We start from the raw sequence: 25,825 nt of genomic DNA, 5'->3' as shown, positions 1-25,825 counted from the left end.
GTTTTATACTGACCATTCCTTCAGTACATCACCGATGAACCGACCATCTTGTGATTTTTGCTCCTGACCATTTCCAGAGAGCATACATCACATATACACTGACCACAAGGTGGCATTTTTAATGATCAGCTATTCTATCCGCTAAGCGACAACGGCCGTGTGAACTAAGCCGTATCTTCAGTTGTACGTACGCCGGTACTATTTCACAGGGCTGTGTGTTGTGTGTATCGGCAGTCGACCGCGCGCCTCCGCCGGGCTCAGAACGGAGCACGCCGTCCCACTTACAGAACACCAATTACTCACAGCTCAGTTATATAAAGTTGTAATTTGTGTTTGAAGGTGTGACTGTATGAAACACAGCACCGGGCTTTTAACAATTCTCCATAAATATTTCAGTGAAGCCGATTGGTTTGGGGACAAGTTATTGTATGTTTTCTGTTCCTTGTCGTGAAATGTAGGAACTATGCCTTCTCTAAACGGATTTACAGTGTTCTTTTTCTTTGCGGTGGTCTGTGGCGGTTTTTCTCGCGATGTCACCGACGAGGAGATTGTTCAGGACACAAAAGCACTAGGCAGAAATTTCATTTTGGTCAGTTACAATGATAATCATGAAAAAGAGCTACGTATCGCCTACAAAGGAGTATTGGTGCTGGAGACCGTTGCTTTTGAAAACACTCCAAACCAACTTCATTTCAAACGCGTGAGTGATGGAAAAGAAATCATACAGAGTGTGTATCAAGATGGAGTTCTCAAGGATTGCGATTTCGGGGACAATGTCAAAATGGTTCTGGAATTCGTTCATGAGTTTACGCTTAAAAAACATCTTTTCCAACAAAGAAATTACGGAAATGTATTTAGATTTTACAACACTGTTGAAAATGAAAATACTCAATATGCTATAAAGGGTTTCAGAAGTCGCCAGAAATTAGGTGAATTCAAAGATATGGTGAAAATAAATACGGAAATAAGAAAATGTCACAAATATGTGCGACAAGTGAAGCGAATTCAAAGGCGACGAAATCGCAATAATCCGAATGGAATTGACTTCCGGAAAGCGTATTTCGATACAACCGATAATATCGACATGGATGGTACCCTGTCTTCTTCGCGCGGTGCCAATACACCAAGCGTGACGTACATAGACTATAATGTTATACCGGAAGTACCACAAAAGTTTGCAAACAAATCTTCAACCGGAAATGGTCCAAAGTTTAATTTGGGGAGAACAACAAGATCTGTGAAATCGTCGACATATTTCACTCGCGATGAGGTACAAGCACTTCCGGATTATCACGAGAGGCGGAAACGATCTTTCTTTAACAAGTATTTGATGTTTCCGGGCACCAAATGGTGTGGACGTGGTCAAATTGCCAAGGAATATGACGAACTTGGAGATGACCAAGAAGCCGACGTTTGTTGTCGAGATCATGATTGTTGTCAAGATATCATCCCGTGTTTCTCCACGAAATACAACTATTTCAACTACCGTTTTCACGCCATTCTACATTGCGACTGTGATAAACGGTAAGCTATTCCACATATTTATTTATCTATTTTGATTTGTCCATCTTTTATCGTCGAATCAACTTTGGAATATTTAGTTTTCAGTTACAATTACTAAAGAAAACAGAAATGATTTTTTTTAGACTAGAAAAAGGTGAGAAAAAATAATGACATGTGTCACCATAACCATTCCGAGACCTGAAACCGTCCATAGCTGTTTATAGGACGGTAAGCCATTAAAAAACAAAAATACACAATCATCACTGTGTAAACGACCGAAAATGGAGGCCAAATATCCGGCAAAGTTTGTCAACAAGCTTGTATAAACTATCTTTACATCAAACGATAATGCACATGATTCGAGCATTAGTTTCCGGGTTTAAAGTGCTCGGAATTTTTTTCTATGAATGTGCTTTAAATTTGTCATAATTTAGCTAAGATTCTTAAATTGTATTTACAATAATTCTAAACAAATAAGATACTTCACGGGAGAAGTGTCAAGATTGTGTGGGACATTCCGATGTTTACAATACCGAGATATTATTTGTAGAGGCCTAGGGGTTATAACCACAACTCTTGTGTTTACATGTACGCCCAGTGTTGACACTACATGTTCTTATATTTGAAATTAACATTCTTGGGATGTTTATTGTGTTTCAATAAAAGAAAATAAATATATTTGATATCAAATGATCATTTGAAAGTATATATTAAAGAGCAAGTCATTGTCAAAGGTCAACGCCGTGCACGCTTTAGATGAATCACTTACTAGATTATAAATCTTATTTTAAAAATTTAACACCGACGATTCGCTATTCAGAGCCCCACCTAATCAGGCAGATCCTTCATTGCCTGAAAATTTTCAATATTGAATAATTTAATCGCATTTGAAACAATAGTCCAGGTCCTCTTGGGACAAATATGGTGAAATTTGAGCCCTTTGAAGTACTCCTGCCGGCTGACGAGAAAAGGCGATTCAAGCTAAAATATTTTCGATACACGATATAAACGTATTTTACCTAATAACTGACGTTATTATTAATATCTGGAACTTTAAAATTAACTTCAATTATTATCTATTCATTCGTTTATAATTTCATAGATATATTTACTGTATTTAAATGTTTTAAAATTGAGGAAGCTTGCACTCAACTTTTGTTTCTGCAAAAAAAAACACAAACAAACAAAAACAAACAGAGGTGAAAACGATGTTTTGTGCGCCCAAGGGACGTTAAACTCCTGATCGAATATATCTGTACCGACAGATGCTGTGTTTAATCCATCTAATCTCGTGCTCGTAATCAATGCACGTGCGTGATATTTGCCATTACGTGACCAATCCGTGCTCACAGTAATCCATTTTAGATGAATATACTACAGCCTTCAGTCTCAGCCTAACCTTGTTTCTGGTAACAGGCACGGGTTTTTCAAGGATTTTGTCGAGGAAATTTCTTTGTTTTCGTTTCGGTTTACGAGAAATAAGTTCGGTGCTTTACAATCACAACCGTTACACAATAAACACTTTCAACACAACTTGAGACGACTGTGTTCATTGGTAAATAATATATATAAAAAAAAAACAACGAAATTATACTTTTGCAATATACTGATATCCCTTTCATGTTTTTTTAACTTTTTGTCATTTCAACATCAGGACATGTCAACTGGCATAATAATAAAGATACTACAATATCTTATGGTCACCAAGTTTGTTTTTCACTCATACACGTACCAAAAAATGTCAATTACACGGGTTCCTGTCAGTCTCTAATTATGTGTCAATTTCAAAACACAGTATGTGTCAGTTATTGTCCATTTCAGGCGAAAAACTAAGCACTAGGGTTTTTTAATTTCAAATCACATTGTCGCTAATGTATTTTTGTCGTCAATGTAAACTTGTTTGTACATTTTGTACTTTAACCGCTCGTGTACTTGAGACGAATACTTTTATAATTAAACTTTGATCCTGAAGTGAAATCCTAACATCGATGTTCTACTTCAAATAAATTTTGTTCACAGAAACATTAAAGAAAAGTATTAAAATATAAAGACTAAAGTGTTGAGGCCGGGACGAGACTTTTTCGTTCGTTTATAGATAGTGTTAGGAAACAAATATTGACGGAAACATCAGTTTCTGTGTCAAGCACTTGTAACACTACACTCACCAATCGTTATATTGTGCCAACAAGTTGTCGAGACAGAAAATAGTAGAATGTAGAGACTTCTTGTCAACAAAGCCTTAACATATTATGCACATACGACGGGATACTTAAAGAGCAGAAATGTCGGGTGTGTGTGTGGGGAGGGGGAAGGGAGAGGGGGAGGGTGTAGACGTCTACTGACGACATGTTACATCACCAATGGGCCAGAAGCCCAGGTATTTTCTCCATGTCGAGACAGAAGTTGATCTAATGCTGAAGATCTGTTAGAACTAATAATATGTATTTACACAGCATCTTGTACGATGTATGTATTCACTTGTATACTGTCTACATGTGTATCTCGTTTTTTCTGACTTAGTGGAATGCTTTTGTGTATACATAATTACTTTATCGGGCTCTTCCGTATTGAAAAAACACATCACTGGAGTCGTTCATAGGTGAAGTTCTGCCGTCATAAGGTTAAAGACAATGGACTTCAGTCAAGTTACGTGGCCGATTAGACTTACACAAGTCACACATTTACCATTTCTTCGCCCAACGTGTAACGAAAAGGAAATTAATCGTAATGTGTAGATGTGGAAATAAGTGTGTATAGTCCTCTCGACAAGCATCCATATTCCTGAAATAGCTATTAAACTCAAGAGTCTAATTCAAAGATAAGAATTTAAATCTGGCTGATGCTGTTTTTCCTCTTTAGCTAACTCGTTTAAAAAATATATATAATTTTAAATTGGACATATTTAACTAGTGAAAAAATTTAAGGTTTGGGTATAAATTTACTTATGTAAACATGTTGGTATAAATTTACTTATGTAAATTTATACGGTCAACAATGAGCACGAGCTGAGAAATAAATTATATCGGTTAGCTATGTTATTAACGACCAAAGTATTTTATTTCATTACATTTGTTCATGTTGGAATATGCGCCTATGTCCATGAGCGATTTTACATAAAAGATATAATTTATGGTTATAACATACTAAACATAGAGTGTGATTGGTTTAACTCCCAAACCATCAATAATATATGCCCCTAATATAATCTTAATCACAATTTTATCAACTTTCCTTAACGTTGAAGCACAGATGTAGTTTATTTTCTATAATAGGATAAAATTTGTATAAATTACCTTAAATTCCAGATAAATATTTAAGATTCCGTTTGAACTTTTTTGATATAAATCTCTTTTAAACCAATTATCAAACGATATCTATAATCAAACCCCGGTATTTATGTAAATTTTACGAGATAAGTGTACAACTGCTTTGCAGTCGAAATTCCATATCAAACGTCGTATTTTTCAATAGACTTGTGGAGTTCACACATCAAATTACAGATAATTGAACTGCACTTGAATATCATGAATTTGTAGAGAACATTAAGGGATATGCATTGGTCCCGACTGTGTATCCAGGTAAACTGCAAAATTTCCGTTTGATTTTTAAACCACAAAAAGGGATAATTTACAACACCGAGTCAACACAACAGGACAAAAAGAATGGGGAGACACCGAAAGAAAAGGAAATGCACTATTGACTCCTACAATTACAGAAAGATAACAATGTGATAGTAGCATTGCGTATTTTAACGTCTCTCATCTGAAGAGCTTAATCTCGTCTCACTGCCTCACTTTTGTCCTTTAGTTGAGCGCTCGCTCCCGTGAGGAAGGCTTTGGGTTCTATTCCCTGGTCGAGAGCTTGAAGCTCAGTATTGTGGTAGTGTAACGACTGGTTTACACGTTGCCACTGAGTGGGGTGCCCACTTGAGGCCTCAACCGGCGGTATATTTCAGTGTGATAACACTATAAAGTTGTCTTCACTTCCACACTGTCATAATGAGTCTTACATTTCGCAACATCCATCAAACACACCCCTCATCTCGCATATATTGAGCAACCTTCTTTAAATTACCATAAATTTTAAGAGGACGTTGAAAACAGACCAAACCAAACCAAACCGCGTTGATTTTATTTTGTGATATTAAAGTTGCTACGGATCTGAATAAGCTAACACTCACTTTTAAATGGGATATGAATCAACGCTTTCTTCTAGTACATGTACAGTTGTATACCGTGCAATACCTGATCTTGACGAACGGACCTGGGTCAAGATTTACATATATATTACATAGACTCTGTGGTCAGCAAACAGATTAGCATTATAACAAGGCTCGTGTATTGAAATTCATTATTGATTTTAGTTAACTTACAGTAAGTCAAGCTATTGACCCATATAAAATAGGATATTAAAACAACCCCAGAGGCCATCGATATTATGAGACAAAGGATATTTTAAGGCAACATGCTCCATTGTAGATTATTGTGTTATGTACCTTCATTTTAAAGAGTTCCAATATCAACGACTGCTTTAAAATCTGCTTGTTTTTGATACATTCATATGTTGACAAAACAGACAACTTTCCTTTAAAAACAAAAATGTTTTTATACGTATTTAGAATCAATTTTCAGAGGAAATGACTATATAAAGATATTATATATATATATATATATATATATACTTTCATTACAGTTGTCTGCCCATGACGAAGAAGCATGTTTGATAAGTTCAGAATTTTTTTTCCGAACCCTGAGACTAATCATTTAAACGAAACATTACAGCGGTACATTTTTTATGTTCATTAACATTAGCCCCACTAATCAGTTTATAGGCTGTAGAATTTTTTATCATTTTTAGAATTTAATCGTATTTACAATTGTATTATTTTGGCAGTATAATATTGATAATGTAGTGACTCTGAAATGTTTTCTTCACGGAAAATCAGTAAAAACAATCCAAATGATCAAAAATATCATATTTTGAAATTTATTATTTCTAATTTTATCTTTGAAAAACGTGCAATACGTAACTAAATGATATTTAATGACGTCAGTGCTCAAATACAGAATAGAACCGCTTCAGCTCTTCAGAAATTAATAAGAACCTATATTGAAAGGTCGCCTGTCTAAAGCGGTCATCTCCTTTAACGTATCGCTTTATACAGGTTTGGATGTAGTTAATAGTAGTCATATCCCCATAAACCTCATCGATCGGGTGGTCTATGTGCTGTAATATATGACTAAACACCGCTCAAGCTATTCCTGAAAAATGTGATGAAGCATCGTATTATCTACTGTGAGCTTGTATATCGCCACGTGTCATATGTTACAGTCGTTAAAACAGTGTTTTGATGGTTTTTTTTTAAAAACTGTATCTCAAGACCACCCATATTAGATTATTTGTCGAACCACGACAAGAAAATATACAAACCGAATGGTGTAATTGTCGGCCTTTTCGTCTGATGTAACCTTAGATATTGTCAAGGTTGAATATGACACTTATATATAAATTGACAGTGACACATGAACATACATCATGATAGTGTCTCGTATGAGGATGATATTGTCTCACATGAACATACATCATGATAGTGTCTCGTATGAGGATGATATTGTCTCACATGAACATACATCATGATAGTGTCTCGTATGAGGATGATATTGTCTCACATGAACATACATCATGATAGTGTCTCGTATGAGGATGATATTGTCTCACATGAACATACATCATGATAGTGTCTCGTATGAGGATGATATTGTCCCACATGAACATACATCATGACAGTGTCTCGTATGAGTGTGATATTGTCTCACATGAACATACATCATGACAGTGTCTCGTATGAGTGTGATATTGTCTCACATGAACATACATCATGACAGTGTCTCGTATGAGTGTGATATTGTCTCACATGAACATATATCATGATAGTGTCTCGTATGAGGATGATATTGTCTCACATGAACATACATCATGATAGTGTCTCGTATGAGGATGATATTGTCTCACATGAACATACATCATGATAGTGTCTCGTATGAGGATGATATTGTCTCACATGAACACACATCATGATAGTGTCTCGTATGAGGATGATATTGTCTCACATGAACATACATCTTGATGGTGTCTCGTATGAATGTGATATTGTCTCACATGAACATACATCTTGATAGTGTCTCGTATGAGTGTGATATTGTCTCACATGAACATACATCATGATAGTGTCTCGTATGAGGATGATATTGTCTCACATGAACATACATCATGATAGTGTCTCGTATGAGGATGATATTGTCTCACATGAACATACATCATGATATTGTCTCGTATGAACATACATCATGATAGCGTCTCGTATGAGGATGATATTGTCTCACATGAACATACATCATGATATTGTCTCACATGAACATACATTATCATAGTGTCTCTTATGAGGATGATATTGTGAGGTCTGAGGATGACTGTGCCTCCGATAGAGTAGTATTTCGATGTCTGAAGTTTTAAGGGTTGTATTTTACCTATGAGGGTGATGTTGTGACGCCTGAGGGGTTAAGGGTGATATTTTAACTATGAAGGTGTTATTGTGACGCCTGAGGGTTTAAGGGTGATGTTTTATCTATGACGGTGATGTTGTGACGCCTGAGGGTTTAAGGGTGATTTTTTATCAATGACGGTGATGTTGTGACGCCTGAGGGTTTAAGGGTGGTATTTTATCCACGAGGGTGTTACTGTCACGCCTGATGTTTTAACGGTGGTATTTTATCTATGACGATGATGTTGTGACGCCTGAGGGTTTAAGGGTGGTATATTACCTGTGAGGGTGTTATTGTGACGCCTTGGGTTTAGAGTTGATATTTTGCCTATAAGGTTATATTGTGACGTTAAGGGTTTAAGAGTGATGTTTTCATGTATGAGGGTGAATTGTATTGGATTGTTAAAGCGTCACATTCTTAAGTGATATGTGACACACAATGATGACATCACATGTGTGACAGCCGAGGAATGTGAAAGTAAACCAACGAGAAAGGAAATCCATTCTTCAATTTGTATATGTTTCCAAAACATGATATTGTGAGAACCTAAATGGAGTGTAACGAACTCCCGATCTTCTCCTGCCCCTCCGCCACCTCCATAATGCTGGTACCTCTGATGAACAACTTACATCCTCTCTATCTTATCTTCAGTTGCAGGCAGAACGACTCAACAACAGGATTTATGGAAATTATCGTAATTTTAAAACTAAAAAATACTGATAAGATTGTAATAAAACCCCAGATCAGTGAAAGATGGGAAACTATGTATACAAATCTACAGATGTAGATAGAAACACGCCCACTGAAAAACCACTTTGCATTAGAATCTCTACGTATTTCTCGTTTCCCCTCTTCAACAGCATGACGTGTATCCCTGATGGTAAACAGAGTGGAAGATTGGCGACGTTTCAAAAATACTGAAATCCAACGATTTTAATTTGGTTTGAGCATTGAGGCGTGTTTACATTTAAGACATGTGGTCAGGCGAGTCTGATCTGAATGACCACGGGTCAACGCTGACCATCCCTTAATACCTTATTGTTACACATAGAATGTGGCAACAGATTAAGTATATAGGTCTTTGATAAACATTAATTTAATATTCCTAAAGTTCAGACGATTTCTAAGTACACTTTAAGAATATTGAATTAATTTGATATTACATTATGTTATTTGTCTGTTAAAAACAAACCACTTGCTGCAATCTTGAGAAAAAAACCGGTTTTAATTTAATATGGCTGAAAATGGACTGCTATCATTTGGACATTTGAAACAAAACTACATATTGTTCTTCAGTGTGTTTGTGATATTTTTGTCACCAGGAGCACCTTGTGACAGCTTAAAACAGCAGCGCCACCTGTCGATGAAATGTATATCAATTAACGCCATCTGGTGAACATCCGATGATGGATTGCTTAATGTTGTATGGGGATTTCTTCGCAATAAACTACTTACTGTGACGACTTACACCAAGAACGCCACCTGGCGGTGGAGTGATTAGGGATTTAGCTTATAGGCAAATGAAATGTTATGTGATCGTTTCTATTCTAAGCTGATGTAATACGTATAAGTTGCATTTAATATATATATACGAGAGTGGATTACATCAGGGTTATCTACAGTAGTCGGACTTATTACGAGCACAGGAAATGTTCAAAGTGAGATTAGTGTCAATTCTGATTCATTCGTTGTATCTTAAATATAAATGGAAATGATACGGGTAATAGTTTAAAATATATATCAGGCATTTCAACGAGGTTTTCTATCCTATACAAGCTTATGAAAAATGATGCGGTTTTAGAACGAGACTTCAGATAGTTTTATGAAATATATACTTGTCGAAAACAGATGTTAAAATATACAAAACTTGTAGCAAGTTATTTCAACTTCCATTTACAAAGGAGTAGAAGTTTTTGATCTCCAAGTTATCAAACTTTTCCTTGTTCATTTCACATGTATACAATTGTTAATAGCAACAAACAATATAGACAACAGAGACAAACATCACTGTATAATAACGGGTTTTAGCGTAACTATATTCTACAAAAATTTTGCTTCAGTATTTTTATTTAATAGAAAAATCGCGAAAAATCTTTAAAAATATTCATGATAGTCAAATATTTAATTTAGGTTAATTTTTCAGCTATCACAAGTTCTTATCACAATAAATATTTCAAGTTGTAAAATGCGACCTAGGTCGAGTCTTTGTATTTATCGACTTTCACACATTTATGGTAATTTAGTGGCCGAATTATGTTTTTCTTTCGATCTATCTTCATCAACGTTGACCAGTCTCTATGGTCAGTTCATGTCTTATCTCGATGTCAACAAGTCACATAGGTCAAGCCGCCGAATAGTACTCGCGCCGTGTTGTACCGATAGGCCCCTCTTTGTACCGTCGGTATGAAAAGGATTGAGGTTGATAAGGGGACTCCTTAACCCTCAGTATGACCATTTATTACTTTAATGGAATTCTTGAAGTGTTAGTCTTTGGTGTTTTAGTTTTATTTTATTGTTGGTGTAGTAGCTCTGATTTTTAAATAATAGTTAAATTAAATTGCACACAGTTTCTTTTCAGCTAAACGGAAAATTATTAAATATGATTTGATTACTTAAATTTTACATATTTTAAGTGTAATATACCGACTTTATTCTCGATATGTTTAGGTTTCTTCGTCCACAACACTAATGTATTCAAAGAAATAGTAGGAATCTGTCATATACATGTAAATGTTAAGAGCGAATACTAGACAAAATACAGTGAAATTCCTGTATAATGTCCCTCGTATATACAGTGAAACATCCGTATAATGTCTCTCGTATATACAGTGAAACATCTGTATAATGTCCCTCGTATATACAGTGAAACATCTGTATAATGTCCCTCGTATATACAGTGAAACATCCGTATAATGTCTCTCGTATATACAGTGAAACATCTGTATAATGTCCCTCGTATATACAGTGAAACATCCGTATAATGTCCCTCATATATACAGTAAAACTCCTGTATAATGTCCCTCGTATATACAGTAGAACATCCGTATACTGTCCCTCGTATATACAGTGAAACATCTGTATAATGTCCCTTGTATATACAGTGAAACATCCGTATAATGTCCCTCATATATACAGTAAAACTCCTGTATAATGTCCCTCGTATATACAGTGAAACATCTGTATAATGTCCCTCGTATATACAGTGAAACATCTGTATAATGTCCCTCGTATATACAGTGAAACATCCGTATAATGTCCCTCATATATACAGTAAAACTCCTGTATAATGTCCCTCGTATATACAGTAGAACATCCGTATACTGTCCCTCGTATATACAGTAAAACCCCTGTATAATGTCCCTCGTATATACAGTAAAACGCCTGTATAATGTCCCTCGTATATACAGTAGAACATTCGTATACTGTCCCTCGTATATACAGTAAAACCCCTGTATAATGTCCCTCGTATATACAGTAAAACTCCTGTATAATGTCCCTCGTATATACATTGAAACATCTGTATAATGTCCCTCGTATATACAGTGAAACATCTGTATAATGTCCCTCGTATATACAGTGAAACATCCGTATAATGTCCCTCGTATATACAGTGAAACTCCTGTATAATGTCCCTCATATATACAGTGAAACTCCTGTACAATGTCCCTCGTATATACAGTGAAACATCTGTATAATGTCCCTCGTATATACAGTGAAACATCTGTATAATGTCCCTCGTATATACAGTGAAACTTCCGTATAATGTCCCTTGTATATACAGTGAAACATCCGTATAATGGCTCTCGTATTCACTGTAAAATAAAAATGCCGATTTTTCTCCAATAATGATGCCTTTGTTAAGATAACAGAATATCCTCGATATAACGCCACTCGTCAATACTACAATATCTCGATATACAGACTTTCTTTGTTAAATTGTTTTATGAAAAAAAATGGCATTATATCGCGAATATTCATAGTAAGGGCACTGTATACTGTACATTTGGCAGCTTACAGTACATTGTAATCAGAGAGTAGAATCTCTGGTGTGAAGCTGTAGGTAACGCTGAGTGTCAACCTGAAATATTTTCAGTCTACATTACACGAGTGTGATTGATTAGTTTTCACACCTTTCTCATATAATTGAAAAAAAAATTAATGAAAATATGTTACAATAGTGAGTTCAATACCAATGTGAATGAAATAGGAAATGTTCGAAAAATTGATAACGTTGTTTTAATTTGAAATAATCTACCTAAAGCTTACTTAATGTGACTGAATCAGAATGGTAGCGCGCGCAAGCTGTAATTTTTCCTATCATTTATTATTTTGTGTAGGAATAGTTTTCTAGCTAATATCGAAATAGAAAAGTCTCCCAGTAGCCATTGTTCACCTTTTACATTTTAAATGTACTGACGTAGTTGTTGTCTCTTTGAGCAAAATACTTTACCCGTATGACTTTGTGACGGGTTTCCCGTATGTTGTTCAGTGATGTAGCTACCACTTTCATATGAATACTCCGCTTAAAATGGTACAAGCCGTTCTTGGTAACTAGAAGTGTATAATGTGTATCAAAGTGACTAATGCTTGTTTTCTTAAATTTTCGTTTTGTTATATCTATTTAAGTGCGTTTTATATTAGTTTCACGCGTGACTGAGATTTCATGCTGTACGGCTTAATCTTAAATATCAACGACCGAATAAACAGAAAGAAAGGTATTGATTTCGGCTTTTTTTTGTGCGAGATTTTATCATGATTATTGAGGTGAAGTAGTCGGTTTTGTGATTCATCAATATAGGACTCAATTAATCCTTGCAAAAACTTTACACAACAGTTACGAAACTTAATTAAAATTGAAATTATAATGGTATTTATTTTGATAGGCATTTTAAAATCAAATAAAATTAAAACACATTTTTCAATTACACTGCACAAAGAAGTCAGCGAGCAACATTGAATTAGAACGTGATTTTATCTGATTCAATATTCTTCTAGCCAAATGCTACGACAATCACGATATTTTCAACGTTTATCCGAAATCTCATTAATCCAGTTTCTCATTTATCCGTAAAACGTTAATTAGCAATCATACTTTATTTCAATCCGGGAAATAGTCGTGGTTTTTACACAGGATGTCGTAAGTTTAAATTTCCAATAATGTTTTATAACAGAAACCTTCTTCAAATAAATCTTAAACAATCATTCAGAATCGCAATGAAACTTTTCGTTCATTTTGCTTGACATAATAACTAACTCCTTGAAATATATCAATGCTCGATGATCACAAAATCAAATATCTGGAAAGTGTTTATTCCGAAAAATGGTTACACACAGGTATTCTGTACATTTTAGGGACAGTCAGACTGTGACTCTATCTATGGATAATAAACTTGTCCTTCCTACTTCAGACATTACAACGGAATGCCCATTAGTTCTTTAAAAAATGTTTGTAACTATTAAGAATTTTGCGACTAGTTGATATTAAAAAGCTCGTTATTTCCGCATTGTGAGTTAAGTGCACTTGTTGCCTTTGATGTGAAGAAGTAATTGTATGTGAGACTTGTGTTAAATGTGTCAGATTTCAGAAAGAAATAAAAACATAAATTACACAAAGATATCTACGTGCCCAACTTGTCATGCATGTAATGTAATTACATTCTCGGGTGTTTCCGGCAAAGATCGGGAAATGTTTGCCATCCCGAATTTTTTCGGATAGCTTGAATGGGAGTGCGACCAAATTTGCCGTGCAAAATTGATCTATATTGCCTATCCCAATCCAGTTTTCTCTACCGATTCCGACGTAGTTATCTTCCGCTCGCGTTTGCTATGGACAGCAAGTGACGGGCCTCCCGCATGTTTTTCAGTAAGTTCGTCACTAGCTGCTATAAGGAGATTGGTCATGGCATTTGTTATTATGGTGGTTGCATTTTGTGCTAGAATGTACGAGCTTAAGGTCGTCAAGGTTTTGTTTTGTCTGGACCCAGCAGGAACAAACTTCGAATACGGATGTTTGAAATACGTTAGGGTGACGTAAACAGCCCAGGGAAAAGTTACTTAAATATAAATATAGGTGTACTGCCCTAACACTGCCTACACTGTTACTGTGACCTACAGCTGTAACTAATACATATATCTGATTACAACAAGCAAGGTAAGGCGATTACAATAGGATATTACTTATATCAACAAACATATGTACTCTTAACTGACTTACGTATATAATTGCGAAACAGTAAATTCGGTTTATTTTGTTATATTACATGTACATTCTATTTAGAAGAATTAGTACTTTCATTTTGTTTGTTTTTTGTCAGGGATTTTCTGTGTTATTTTGTTCGTGTTTTTTTTTTATTTTGTGGTTGTTCATGCTTTTCGTTGATGAAGTTATATTGCATTTTAGTCGTGATACTAGCCTTTCTCGATATAACGAAAATGAAGTCGTTGTAAAGAGAGATATATTGATTTGTCAAATATTGTGTAGTTATAACGGAGTCACACATAAAATGGGGGTATATTTGCAGTTTACAGTATGACAATTTTATAGTGTTGTTATACTGAAATGTCATAACCATGGAAATGGGTTCAAGGAAAGCAAAGTAGCAAACGGAAGAGAGTAGAATGAACCAGGAGTGTTTTGCTTCGTTTTAAAATGTTCTCCAGGTTTTTTTCTACGAAATTTGCCTACTTGTTTTGTCCATATACCTACGAATATATTGACCTTACAATGGGGCAAAAATATTCAATTTAAACTAAATTTCATTGCGATCTAACAATACCAATTATACCACGTGCTTAAAATGAATACTGGCTGGTCTCTCGTGCGTCTTTTTCGCAAACTGAAATTTTCCGAATGATGACGGAAAGGTCCAAATGGATTTCCGATTGGTCTGCTTAAAATATGCTCCCCAAGATGGCGAGAGGTTAGTGGCGGGCACCCATAACATATGGTTATCGGCGTACAGGGAGGGGAAGTAAATTATTGATATCACAGGACATTGTTAATGGCTATCATTAATTTAAATAATTTTATTTGGGGCGAGTTTAAAATCGATACTTCCCGCATGTCAATGTCGGGCGCGATAGTGCTGACCCTGTTATTATTGCCAGTAGTATCTCAGTCACAGGTGTCGGTCACAATGTATTTCAAATGCCGTGAAGCTTGCTAACACGAAAATGAATTGGGACAAGTCCCAGTTATCTCCGTCTGGGGATTAGTGGGAGAGCTGTACGAGGGGGTATAGTGACTGAGTAAGATGGAAAACAGGGGACACACCAGCTCGCTAATCTATCGTGGCCACACCAGCGCGCTAATCCATTGTTGCTACCCCATCAGGCCCATCTTTTCTGGCTACACTAGTGGATTGATTTATTGTGGCAACACCAGTGGATTGATCTATCGTGTCCACACCAATGGATTGATCTATCGTGTCCACACCAATGGATTGATCTATCGTGTCCACACTAGTGGATTGATCTATCGTGTCCACACTAGTGGATTGATCTATCGTGTCCACACCAGTGGATTGATCTATTGTGGCTACACTAGTGTATTGGTCTAACGTGGCCACACTAGTGGATTGATCTATTGTGGCCACACTAGTGGATTGGTCTATCGTGGCCACACCAGTGGATTGATCTATCGTGGCTACACTAGTGTATTGGTCTAACATGGTCACAATAGTGGATTGATCTATCGTGGCCACACCAGTGGATTGATCTATCGTGGCTACACTAGTGTATTGGTCTAACGTGGCCACACTAGTGGATTGATCTATCGTGGCCACACTAGTGGATTGGTCTAACGTGGCCACACCAGCGCGCTAATCCATTGTGGCTACCCTATCAGGCCAATCTATTGTGGCTACACTAGTGGATTGATCTATTTTGGCCACACCTGCGCGCCAATCTATCGTAGCCATACCAGAGCGCCAATCTATCGTGGCCACTCCAGCGCGCTAAGCTATCGTAGCCACACCAGCGCGCTTAACTATTGTGGCCACACTAGCGCGCAAATCTGTCGTGGCCACACCAGCGCGCCAATTTATGGTAGCCACACCTGCGCACCAATCTATCGCGGCCACACCAGCGTGCTTATCCTTCTTTGCCATATCGGCCCGAGTGGTTCAAAGCTTGGTTACGGTTAACGAGTTGCAAACAAAAAAGAAGGACTTGCACAAAGGAAAATTGACAAAATTATGTAAATCTGACCTGTCCTGATAAAAATCTGGCCAAGGGTTGAGCAACTGGAATCAGCGCGTAAACCATCTTATCCACACCAGCGCGTTAATCCGTATTATCCACACCAGCGCGTTAATCCGTATTATCCACACCAGCGCGTTAATCCACATCAGCGCGTTAATCCGTATTATCCACACCAGCGCGTTAATCCGTAATATCCACACCAGCGCGTTAATCCGTATTATCCACACCAGCGCGTTAATCCGTATTATCCACACAAGCGCGTGAATACGTAAAGCGCAAAGCCCAAACAGTTATTGACATAGATTTAAAAGAAGTTATTGCACTATAGTAATTAGAAAGGCATTCATTTATTTGCCTCACGGGAGAGGATAAGGTTGGCGGAGATGGTGGTATGTGACCACTAATGTCTGTATATTCCATTACCCACATTACACAGCTAGGAACGACTTTCGAAGATACATGATGCGTTTTTGGTTTTAATTATTCATTGTGCAACTAATTAATTCCGAAAAAAAATCTCGTGATCGAGATTAGAAGACTCGGTCTCAATACAGTGAACACGTAACCGGTGTTGACCAAGTGAAAATTAATCGTTTTCCGAGAATTTTCATCAGTGGTTGAACTAATATATATGAGTTTAAGTAATGCAAACTTGATTGAGATCAATACACCGAGGGTAATAAAAATGAAGGTAGCGCTTTGTAAGCAAGAGAGAGAGAGAGGGGGAGGAGGGAGAGAGAGAAGGGGGAGGGAGGGAGGGAGAGAGAGAGGGAGAGAGAGAGAGAGACAGAGAGACAGAGAGAGAGAGAGAGGTGGTGAAGGGGGACGCGGAGTAAGAGGAATAGGGGAAATCACTCCGAACTTGTTGACCCCCTTGTCTAATAATGAAGAAACAAAATTGATATTTAGCTGATTAGTCAGGTCCCTATGACAAGGTATCGTCTAGTTCATGTGACCGGTTTGCCTGACCAGGAACGATAGTCTCTGTTCCCTTTACAATTTCTGCCAGAGTTGTCGTTCCTGAACAGTAACAATTGAGTAGGGTGCTGCAATGCACCCTGGGAGAGATTGCTCCATATTCTTGCATTCCAATTACATGCATAATGATACAGAAAGTCCTTTTTGAAGTATATAAATTATTTCTTTCGAATGTACTTCAAAAGATTTTGATAAGAATTGAATCTGTCGTGTGTCAATATAACGAAAACATTTAATTTTCATGAGTAAATGTAGACCATGTTAATTACGCTAACGATTTAAATTTTGACAACTAGAAACATAGAAAACTAAAATAGAATCAAGTTTACGACACATGACCTCTGCTGTTTCCAATGTCAAACGAGAAAAATAAACAACTAGGGATGCTTTAACGATGACGTGTGATGGTGGCCAGATATGGCCTCCCCTAATGACTGCTATCGGGCTTCACATTACTAAAGAGTGCTGGGACCCAGTGTTAACACTGTCATCACATTGTTGTCATCGGCCAATGATTTAAACCTTTTGTTAAAATCGGAAAATTTATGACTTTTTCTGATATTAGAGGTTTAATTTGAATTAATAGTGAAAAGTCGTTTCTCTATCTATCGAGTGCCCATAAAACAGGTTCTTTGTCAACAATACGTTGTCATGGTCAACTGAACACTTGCTTTGATCTGCCAAGCGTCAAAAGGATACAGTTTCATAATGTACTATCGCCGTCTTAAAAATGTAAATCATACATATTTTTTGTTTACACGATAAATTTTATGATGTGTAACATCAGTAGCAACGTGGATTTTATGTGACAATTTCTTGACGGTCGTTGTCTCTTGTCCCTCGCCCATGTTTGACCAGCGGCAGGTGACTTTCATAACGACGATGTAGTTAGCTCCTGCGTGATAACGTTCCACAATACAGTCAAGCATGGCATTTAATACATATTATGGACTCAGATTGAAGTGTATTGTAGTTTTATATCTCCTGTTAACAGACTTTCTATTATTCACCGTAGAAAAGCGAACAATTTTCTGGCATATTAAATATGCCATTCTAGAATTTACATCCATATATACCTCTACCCTCGGCACAAGTAAGGGTTTGTATTGAGTAAAGCTGGGATTACTTCCTCGAAACAAAACACCTCTTGACCTGAAATTGAGACAAACATATACGTCTAATAGGATGTATAAACTATAGTTGGAACAGGTTGAACATATAAAAGTGTTATGATTAAGACCACACAGGACCGTAGTTTCTTTGTACAAATTAATTATTTTTCGTGAGAATGATATTTTTGCGCGAATTTAGGTTGATTCCCTCTTGCAATACTGGCATTCAAAATGCATATAACAGAATATTTAGATTCTATCCTAGCATTTTAAGATATTCGTTGCATTAATATCATTGGAACAAATTTAACTCTTTTTCGGAAAATGTATACCATATACCATATTGTTGTTAAACAATTAACTATATACAAAAAAGCTTTTTGTTAAAATGAGTTAGTCACCAGCTACTACAAGACTTCCATCTCAAATTTACCCTGACTGTTGACAGCAGCAAATCCTACAAACAAATAGAACTGAATTTTGTGTAGCTATCAACTGTGCCATGTGTGTAAATGCTATCTAAATAAGGTTTTGAATGTGGAACTCTTTAAAATGAAGATAGGTTGCAGTATGTTAGCATATTTCCTTAATGTATATATCTAAGAAATTCCGAAGTGTCATTATAAACTGCGAGCATGGTTTCACATTCTAATCGGAAGAAAATGTGTGTATTTGTCAATTAGTGATAAAAGTCGACAGAAATGAAAATACGAACACTGTGTCGCTGTGCTGTGAAATCTACTTCTATATTAACGCCAAGCTCTTTGTTATCAAGAACATAATAAGACACAGAAATTTTATATTTAGTTACAACGCTGTAGACTAAGTGTACAAAAAGAATGTGATGATACGATATAAGGGGCGTGTCCAGGCTTTCCTGTGTAAAGTGTGATTGTTCAAAATATGATGTGATACCAAGAATATATATATTAATTGGGCAGATAGGGAAAGTTAAATTTCTGTCATTCGGCTTAAATTTGCGTCCTCGTTACATTTCTGGAATGTTCCAACAACATTACACATTATCTTAATTTCATTTCATTCCAAAGTTATCGAGTTATTTAATACTTAGATATCTAGTGAAGTAAACTGGCGTATTAACATGGGAACAATGTTCGTCTGTTAGGATCTGAAATAGATAGGATGAAAACACAACTCTAAGAGAGTCGTCACATTTACACGCCCAAACCTACTTATGAATACAAGTATGCGATACTACAACTGATGATCAATTATGAAAACGAGTTACTTCAAAATGACTGGAGACAGAACCACCAAAATGTTTTGTGTTTATTTTTTTTGTTTGCTGTTGTTGTACATGAAATTCTATAATGAGCTTAATCCCTCCTTTTTAATAATATTTTTTGATGGGCGGGGTGGGGTGGGGTGGGGTCGGGGGGATGGGGATGGGGGTGGGAGTGGGGGTTGGGGTGGGGGTGGGGTTTGTTTTGCTTTGTCATTGGTTTGAGTTTTTTTCAGTATTATTGTCTCGTTTTTTTCCATTCCGCCTTTGAGTTTTGAATTTCAACTATTTTTATTCATTCATACTGACAATGAGGAAAGAGAAATAGGTACATATACATCCAAAGTATCAGAATAAAGTAATGACATATGTAACCAGCGGATATTTCAATATAAGTAAAACGAAAGTACTTATACTAGGAAATATATACTCGTATATGTTATCTATACTCAATAAAAAACATGTTTGTAGAAGAAAGTTTGTATTTATGTCCCAGATTGATCAGAAAACGTGATCCCTTAAGATGAAACAGGTTCCCACAATTGAACCCGTTCACATTATACAGTCGCCTTGCCTATATAAATGTGCTTGAGGACGGAACCAACGTACAGCGGATAAGCCTACCAACGCCCAAATCTAATTTCCTAAATAATCACTTATAATTCTCTTCCTTCACCGCTGTAATTATTTCTATCTTTAATGAGATTTTTTCCTGCTCCCACTTTTCCCGTTTTCATCAAATCCCTATTGAGAATCACATTATTCATGCAAAACTCATGTTAACGTTTAGCCCTGCCTTTGATGAAAATAATTATAACGGACAGTAAACTTCATACGAACATCGATCTGAATGAAAAAAATGACTAAGTGTTGAACTTTTATTATGTTCTGGGATTTACTGCTAATTAATGGGGCACAACTAAGGAAAAAACGGTTGTTAATAAAGGAAGTGTATATACTTTGTCTGAACTAAATGAAGTAAAACGTAATTTTGATGTATTGGGAAGATACTTAATGTTCTTAGAGGTTGGAGCATTGTCGTATGGGTGAAGTCGGCGTTTAACACTGTTTTACAGCGAAACATAACACGTGTAGAAAAAGATACAACACGTGTAGATAGTGCCATGTAGGCAGTATAACATAACACGTGTAATCATGCAACATTACAAGTGTAGCCAGTGTAATACAGCGTGAAGATAGTGCAACACAACACGTGTTGTCAGTGTAATACAAATAGTGTAACACAACACGTGTAGTCAGTGTAGTATAACGTGTAGATAGTGTAACGCAACACGTGTAGTCAGTGAAATACAAATAGTATAACACAACACGTGTAGTCAGTGTAATATAGCGTGTAAATAGTGTAACACAACACGTGTAGTCAGTGAAATACAGCGTGTAGATAGTGTAACACAACACGTGTAGTCAATGTAATACAAAAGGTGTAACACAACACATGTAGCCAGTGAAATACAGCTTGTAGATAGTGTAACACAACACGTGTAGTCAGTGTAATATAGCGTTTAGATAGTGTAACACAACACGTGTTGTCAGTGTAATACAGCGTGTAGATAGTGTAACACAACAGGTGTAGTCAGTGAAATACAAATAGTGTAACACAACACGTGTAGCCTGTGTAATACAGCGTGTAGATAGTGTAACACAACACGTGTAGTCAGTGTAATATAGCGTGTAGATAGTGTAACACAACACGTGTTGTCAGTGTAATACAGCGTGTAGATAGTGTAACACAACAGGTGTAGTCAGTGAAATACAAATAGTGTAACACAACACGTGTAGCCTGTGTAATACAGCGTGTAGATAGTGTAACACAACACGTGTAGTCATTGTAACACAACACGTGTAGTCATTGTCGCAGAACACGTGTAGCCATTGCAACACAACACGTATAGTCACTGTAACGCAACACGTGTAGTCATTGTAACACATCACGTGTAGCCATTGTAACACAACTCGTTATAACATTTAAAGTTCAACATGTTCTATATATCCGTACCTAAATGACCTTTCCATAAGTCCCATACGTTTTTCCAATATTTGTACCTGTGATAATGAACTGGCGATATACGATGTAAAGCTATTGGAGGGATCACACCTAATATGGGCGATACGATTAGATGTCTGACCTTATTTGACCTTTATCTACAACTGTACAGAAAGAAAATGGCGTTTAAATCAAAATTCGATGAATCACTCTTTGTTATGTGTTAATGTTTCGACATCTACAACAACTTTCGTAAGCACCTGTAGATATCGAACGTTGATAACAAACTAAGGAAACAACATCTCCGTGTTTTTATCGCCGGTTTTTTGTCATTTAAAATTTTAAATAAAATGTTCACAGGAAATACTTTATGCCCCAGGTTATACAATAAAATTACTCCTCACAACAAACTACTAGCTTAATGTACGGTTAAAGTGTTTCTGGCAACGGCGGGAGATACTAAGGGCAGATAATTCCTCACTGTAGATAAATACACGGCATGTGGCGCTGTGAAAGATTGTTATGCAATACGAATAAAATATATCTTTCGATAAGAGTTTTCGGGGGTAGTGAAATGGGGGATATTGAAATTAAACATTCGGCTAACCTCGGCTGATTTCGATATATTTTTCGAAGTTATCATAACCCGAGCGCTAACCATTACCAGGCTCAGGTTGTTCCATCTCATTCTGATGAGGGGAAACATAATTATGTACATATGTATATACATGTACCAATAGCAACAACGAGTATTGCGTCCACATGATGACACTTAGCAGTCGACAGAGTATCACTGCTTTGGTTTGACCACAGGAAAGTGTTGGTGCTCTAGCTGTCTAGACATGCACCTCTTAAATTTCGTTTCTCTGCAAATACACATTACAATTTACTAAGTAATCAACGTGAGTTCGATCTATCTATATAATGTAGTTAGACGTAATCTCTATGCAAAATGTACTTTACCTCGAAGTGGGCCAATGACGTAGTTACGGAATCGACCGAGATACGACGAGTGGCAAACATTCCGGAACAAGATATATGTACCGGGAAAAACCGAACTTTACCGAGCGTTGAAAGTTATTATCATGTACACTTATGAATATATTTATGTGTTGCAGGTTCCGGGGATGTCTGAAGCAGTCTGTTTCGCCAATGGCCAGTCTCATAGGGAGGATTTACTTCAACATCATGGGTTCGAAATGTTTTACGGTAAAGATGGAGGATGTGTGCGTCCGGCGATCGTGGTGGGGTCGATGTGAAAAATACGAACAAAAGAAATCTGTCCAAATAGAGGAGCAGGAACCATACAATTACTGTGACAGTAAATAGAACGGCACGGGTCTCTACCAGGAGGCCAAGAAGTGGACATACAGTGTCCGTCGGTTTAACACTGGCAAGTTGTGAAACGGGTCTTTCTGTAGGGACAACACTTTCGGGCGACATGGTTCCTACTGAGAGGACGAACAACGGGGTCCTATTGCTTGGTCGATATGTGAGAGGGTCTTGATGGAATATTAGTATGCGACTACAGGGTAGAGTGTTATGAAATTGGGTTCCACAGAATTTACTTATGTAGGTTTCAAATTGTTGAAAAGGGAGGGAAAAGTTGCTGGGGAGCAGTCGATCTGTGGAATTGACAAAGACGAAGACATTTTTTTTCGCCGTGGGTAAAGAAGAAAGAATATATAACTTATTTTCCGAGTTTTTAAACAAAATGGAATACAGGTCCCTGGTGTGTGGAAATTGGAATTGGGGGCAAAACGGACATTGAGAATTTGACAGCATTATAAAACAAATCAACAGATTTTATCGCGAACGTTGTTTGCTGACTAAGGACGGGCGGCTGGACGGACGGACGGACAGGATGTCCACTATGACTGTCAAAACAATTGATCGATATCAAAATGACATGAAAATGGCATTCGCTTGTTAAGTAGGTTGTAGGGTTTGGAATGATAAAATACATTTTCATATTGTGCTAATTTAAATTCGCTGAGCATATATGAAAGATCGAATAGGTCGAATAATGACGTCACAATGAAAACGTGTATCGGCCACAATTAGATTTCAAATTTCAAAGAGAAACAAGTCGACAAATCGAAGATCCGGCTTATGTGAAACCAAGTGGTCTTGCTTTCTAGTACTTGAATGTATAATGTACCAGTATAGATTTTATCAGACAGACAATTTTATTGCAGCTTTACAAAACTGTGCACATTATCGGTGAGTTTATCTTGGCATCTACCTTACGTTTTTGGAAAGGGAAAAGAAATATAGCTAATTCACTTACAATCAAAACTATCTCATGATTCTGAGTACCTGCATCTCCAATGCTCCAGTGTTGTAAATATATATTAATTGAAATGTTTACAGAGTAGGTAGATTTTATCGCCGTTATTCATGTACTCTTAATGGCCTCTGTGAACGAGAAGATATCCATTTCAATTACACAGTGTGTATTTCATCACTGATCGTAACCCCGTCACATCTAACATAATCGCTTCCTCGCCTGACTCACCCAGTATAACTTGGGTATCATTTACACCTAACACCGCCCAGGTTTCATTTTACGGTAACACCGCCTGGTGTCTCGCTCTTGCAGACGCTTGTAACGCGTGTGATTTCGGGGATTTTTTTCGGAACAAACAGAGGAAAAGGCTGCTTGAAAATGTACATACATAGAAAACTGTGAAACATTATGTAAATATACCAATTTATTAAATGTCTTATCAAATGTGAGCGGAAACTTGTACGGGTATTTTTAAAGTTAAAAGTTACGGGCATTTGTCATAGGACCCAAACGACACAGGCTGCAGAGTAGCTGTTTCCGATTTGAGGTCCGTCTAGAATCGCCCGACAGTGAACGAAAATTACATGACACCCATTTGATGTACGTAATCATAGTTGTATGATGTCAGTAAAATATTAATTTTCGCGAATACTTCTTTTAAAAAAATGATGGCTCGAAAAAGACATTGATCAACGTTAATACGTCTGCTTAAACCGATGTTTGATTAAAATGACTCGAAATTTGCTGACATCTGAATACATCATTCGCCTAAAGACCGGTTTGCCATCATTGAACCTGCAATTAAACGCCATTCTTTCTTATCTGTCGTAGTTTTATAACTGTTCTATACGACAAAGATTTGAGACATAAATAAAATGATAAATTCATGAGGCTTGTATCGGATTCCGAAAAGGCAGTGTACCGAGTATAATATGTAAAAGCAGGTTTCATCTAACGTGTTTCGCTTAACAAGTTACTTCTTCGTATTCACGATCGTCTTTCCTCTTGAACTTACACTAAGGTTATCTGCTACTGACAATAAAATATGTTTAAATCAAATCACTAAAATAATGGCTCGCGAAAATTGACAATTTTACAGTATATGTTTTGTTCTATTTATATTTTTGATCCCCTCTGTTTTATTCCGGTATCGTGTACATAATATGTATCACCATTTCAGTGTATGATAGTTACCCATTTCTAATGTATACAGACAAATAAACCGTACATAAATCATGAATAAAGACTCGTTTGTTGTCTTTAATCACGTGCCAGGCTGATACAGTACATACACCGGATGTATTGATTATATCTTTCTGTATCGGAAGCGGAAGTTGACAAATGATAAACCGGAATTTCTTATTTAGCACAGCTTGTATACTGCATCTACAATATTTACCCACACAAATGACACATATGAACATCCTTTCATTACAGTTGAAGTGTTGAAGTTATCTAAATTACAATAAAGCAATTTTTATCTACAAAAAAGGAAAAAAAAAAGCCACTGAATATCAGTTAAATCCTTACAATTACTTCGAAAGTCTTGTTCGATGTTACACAATTTGTAAAAACATATATAATCATCTTTAACTATTAATTTTTCATTTAATTTGATATTTAAACATCTTCACTTCATCTCCAGGGTTCTCCTTATTCTTCACCAAAGCTGAATTTAATGGCATTTCTTCGTTTCTAAGACAACGGATACCTAAAATGTGATTTAGGATAAAAAAAGTTCAACGATGAACTATGCATACTTATAGATTACACAAGGAGAACATATACTTTGTTGTAAACATTATCATTGTAAAATAAATAACGCTTAAAATGTGTAACTATTTTCCTTTTGATTTCTCAATTGGGTTTCACATTCCACGTTGATTCTTTTACTTATAAACAAACATTTTTGTATACCTATATAGAGTTACAGCCCAAGGGAGACTACTC

General features: G+C 36.5%; 1 protein-coding gene across 1 annotated transcript; it reads left to right on the top strand.

Annotated features, from left to right (window-relative positions):
- The first annotated feature begins 257 nt into the window (after window positions 1–257).
- On the top strand, window positions 258–25,119 carry LOC132558675 (uncharacterized). Its single transcript, XM_060223270.1, has 2 exons — window positions 258–1,524; window positions 22,704–25,119. The coding sequence occupies exons 1-2, from the start codon at window positions 464–466 to the stop codon at window positions 22,912–22,914; spliced, it is 1,272 nt and encodes a 423-aa protein (XP_060079253.1). The 5' UTR covers window positions 258–463; the 3' UTR covers window positions 22,915–25,119.
- The last annotated feature ends 706 nt before the right edge of the window (window positions 25,120–25,825 follow it).

This window comes from Ylistrum balloti, unplaced genomic scaffold (genome assembly GCF_031769215.1).
Source record: "Ylistrum balloti isolate Yb309-2 unplaced genomic scaffold, AGI_CSIRO_Ybal_v1 Utg370810, whole genome shotgun sequence".
Classification (NCBI taxonomy): Eukaryota; Metazoa; Mollusca; class Bivalvia; order Pectinida; family Pectinidae; genus Ylistrum; species Ylistrum balloti.
Note: the sequence above shows the minus strand (reverse complement) of the source record. Positions and strands in the feature narration are given on the sequence as shown.

What these genes read in the sequence shown, in the direction of transcription:
- LOC132558675 (XM_060223270.1), top strand. Translation starts at nt 464, where the DNA reads ATGCCTTCTCTAAACGGATTTACAGTGTTCTTTTTCTTTGCGGTGGTC. An exon ending in CATTGCGACTGTGATAAACG is followed by an intron (nt 1,525 to 22,703) that starts GTAAGCTATTCC and finishes TATGTGTTGCAG; the next exon opens with GTTCCGGGGATGTCTGAAGC.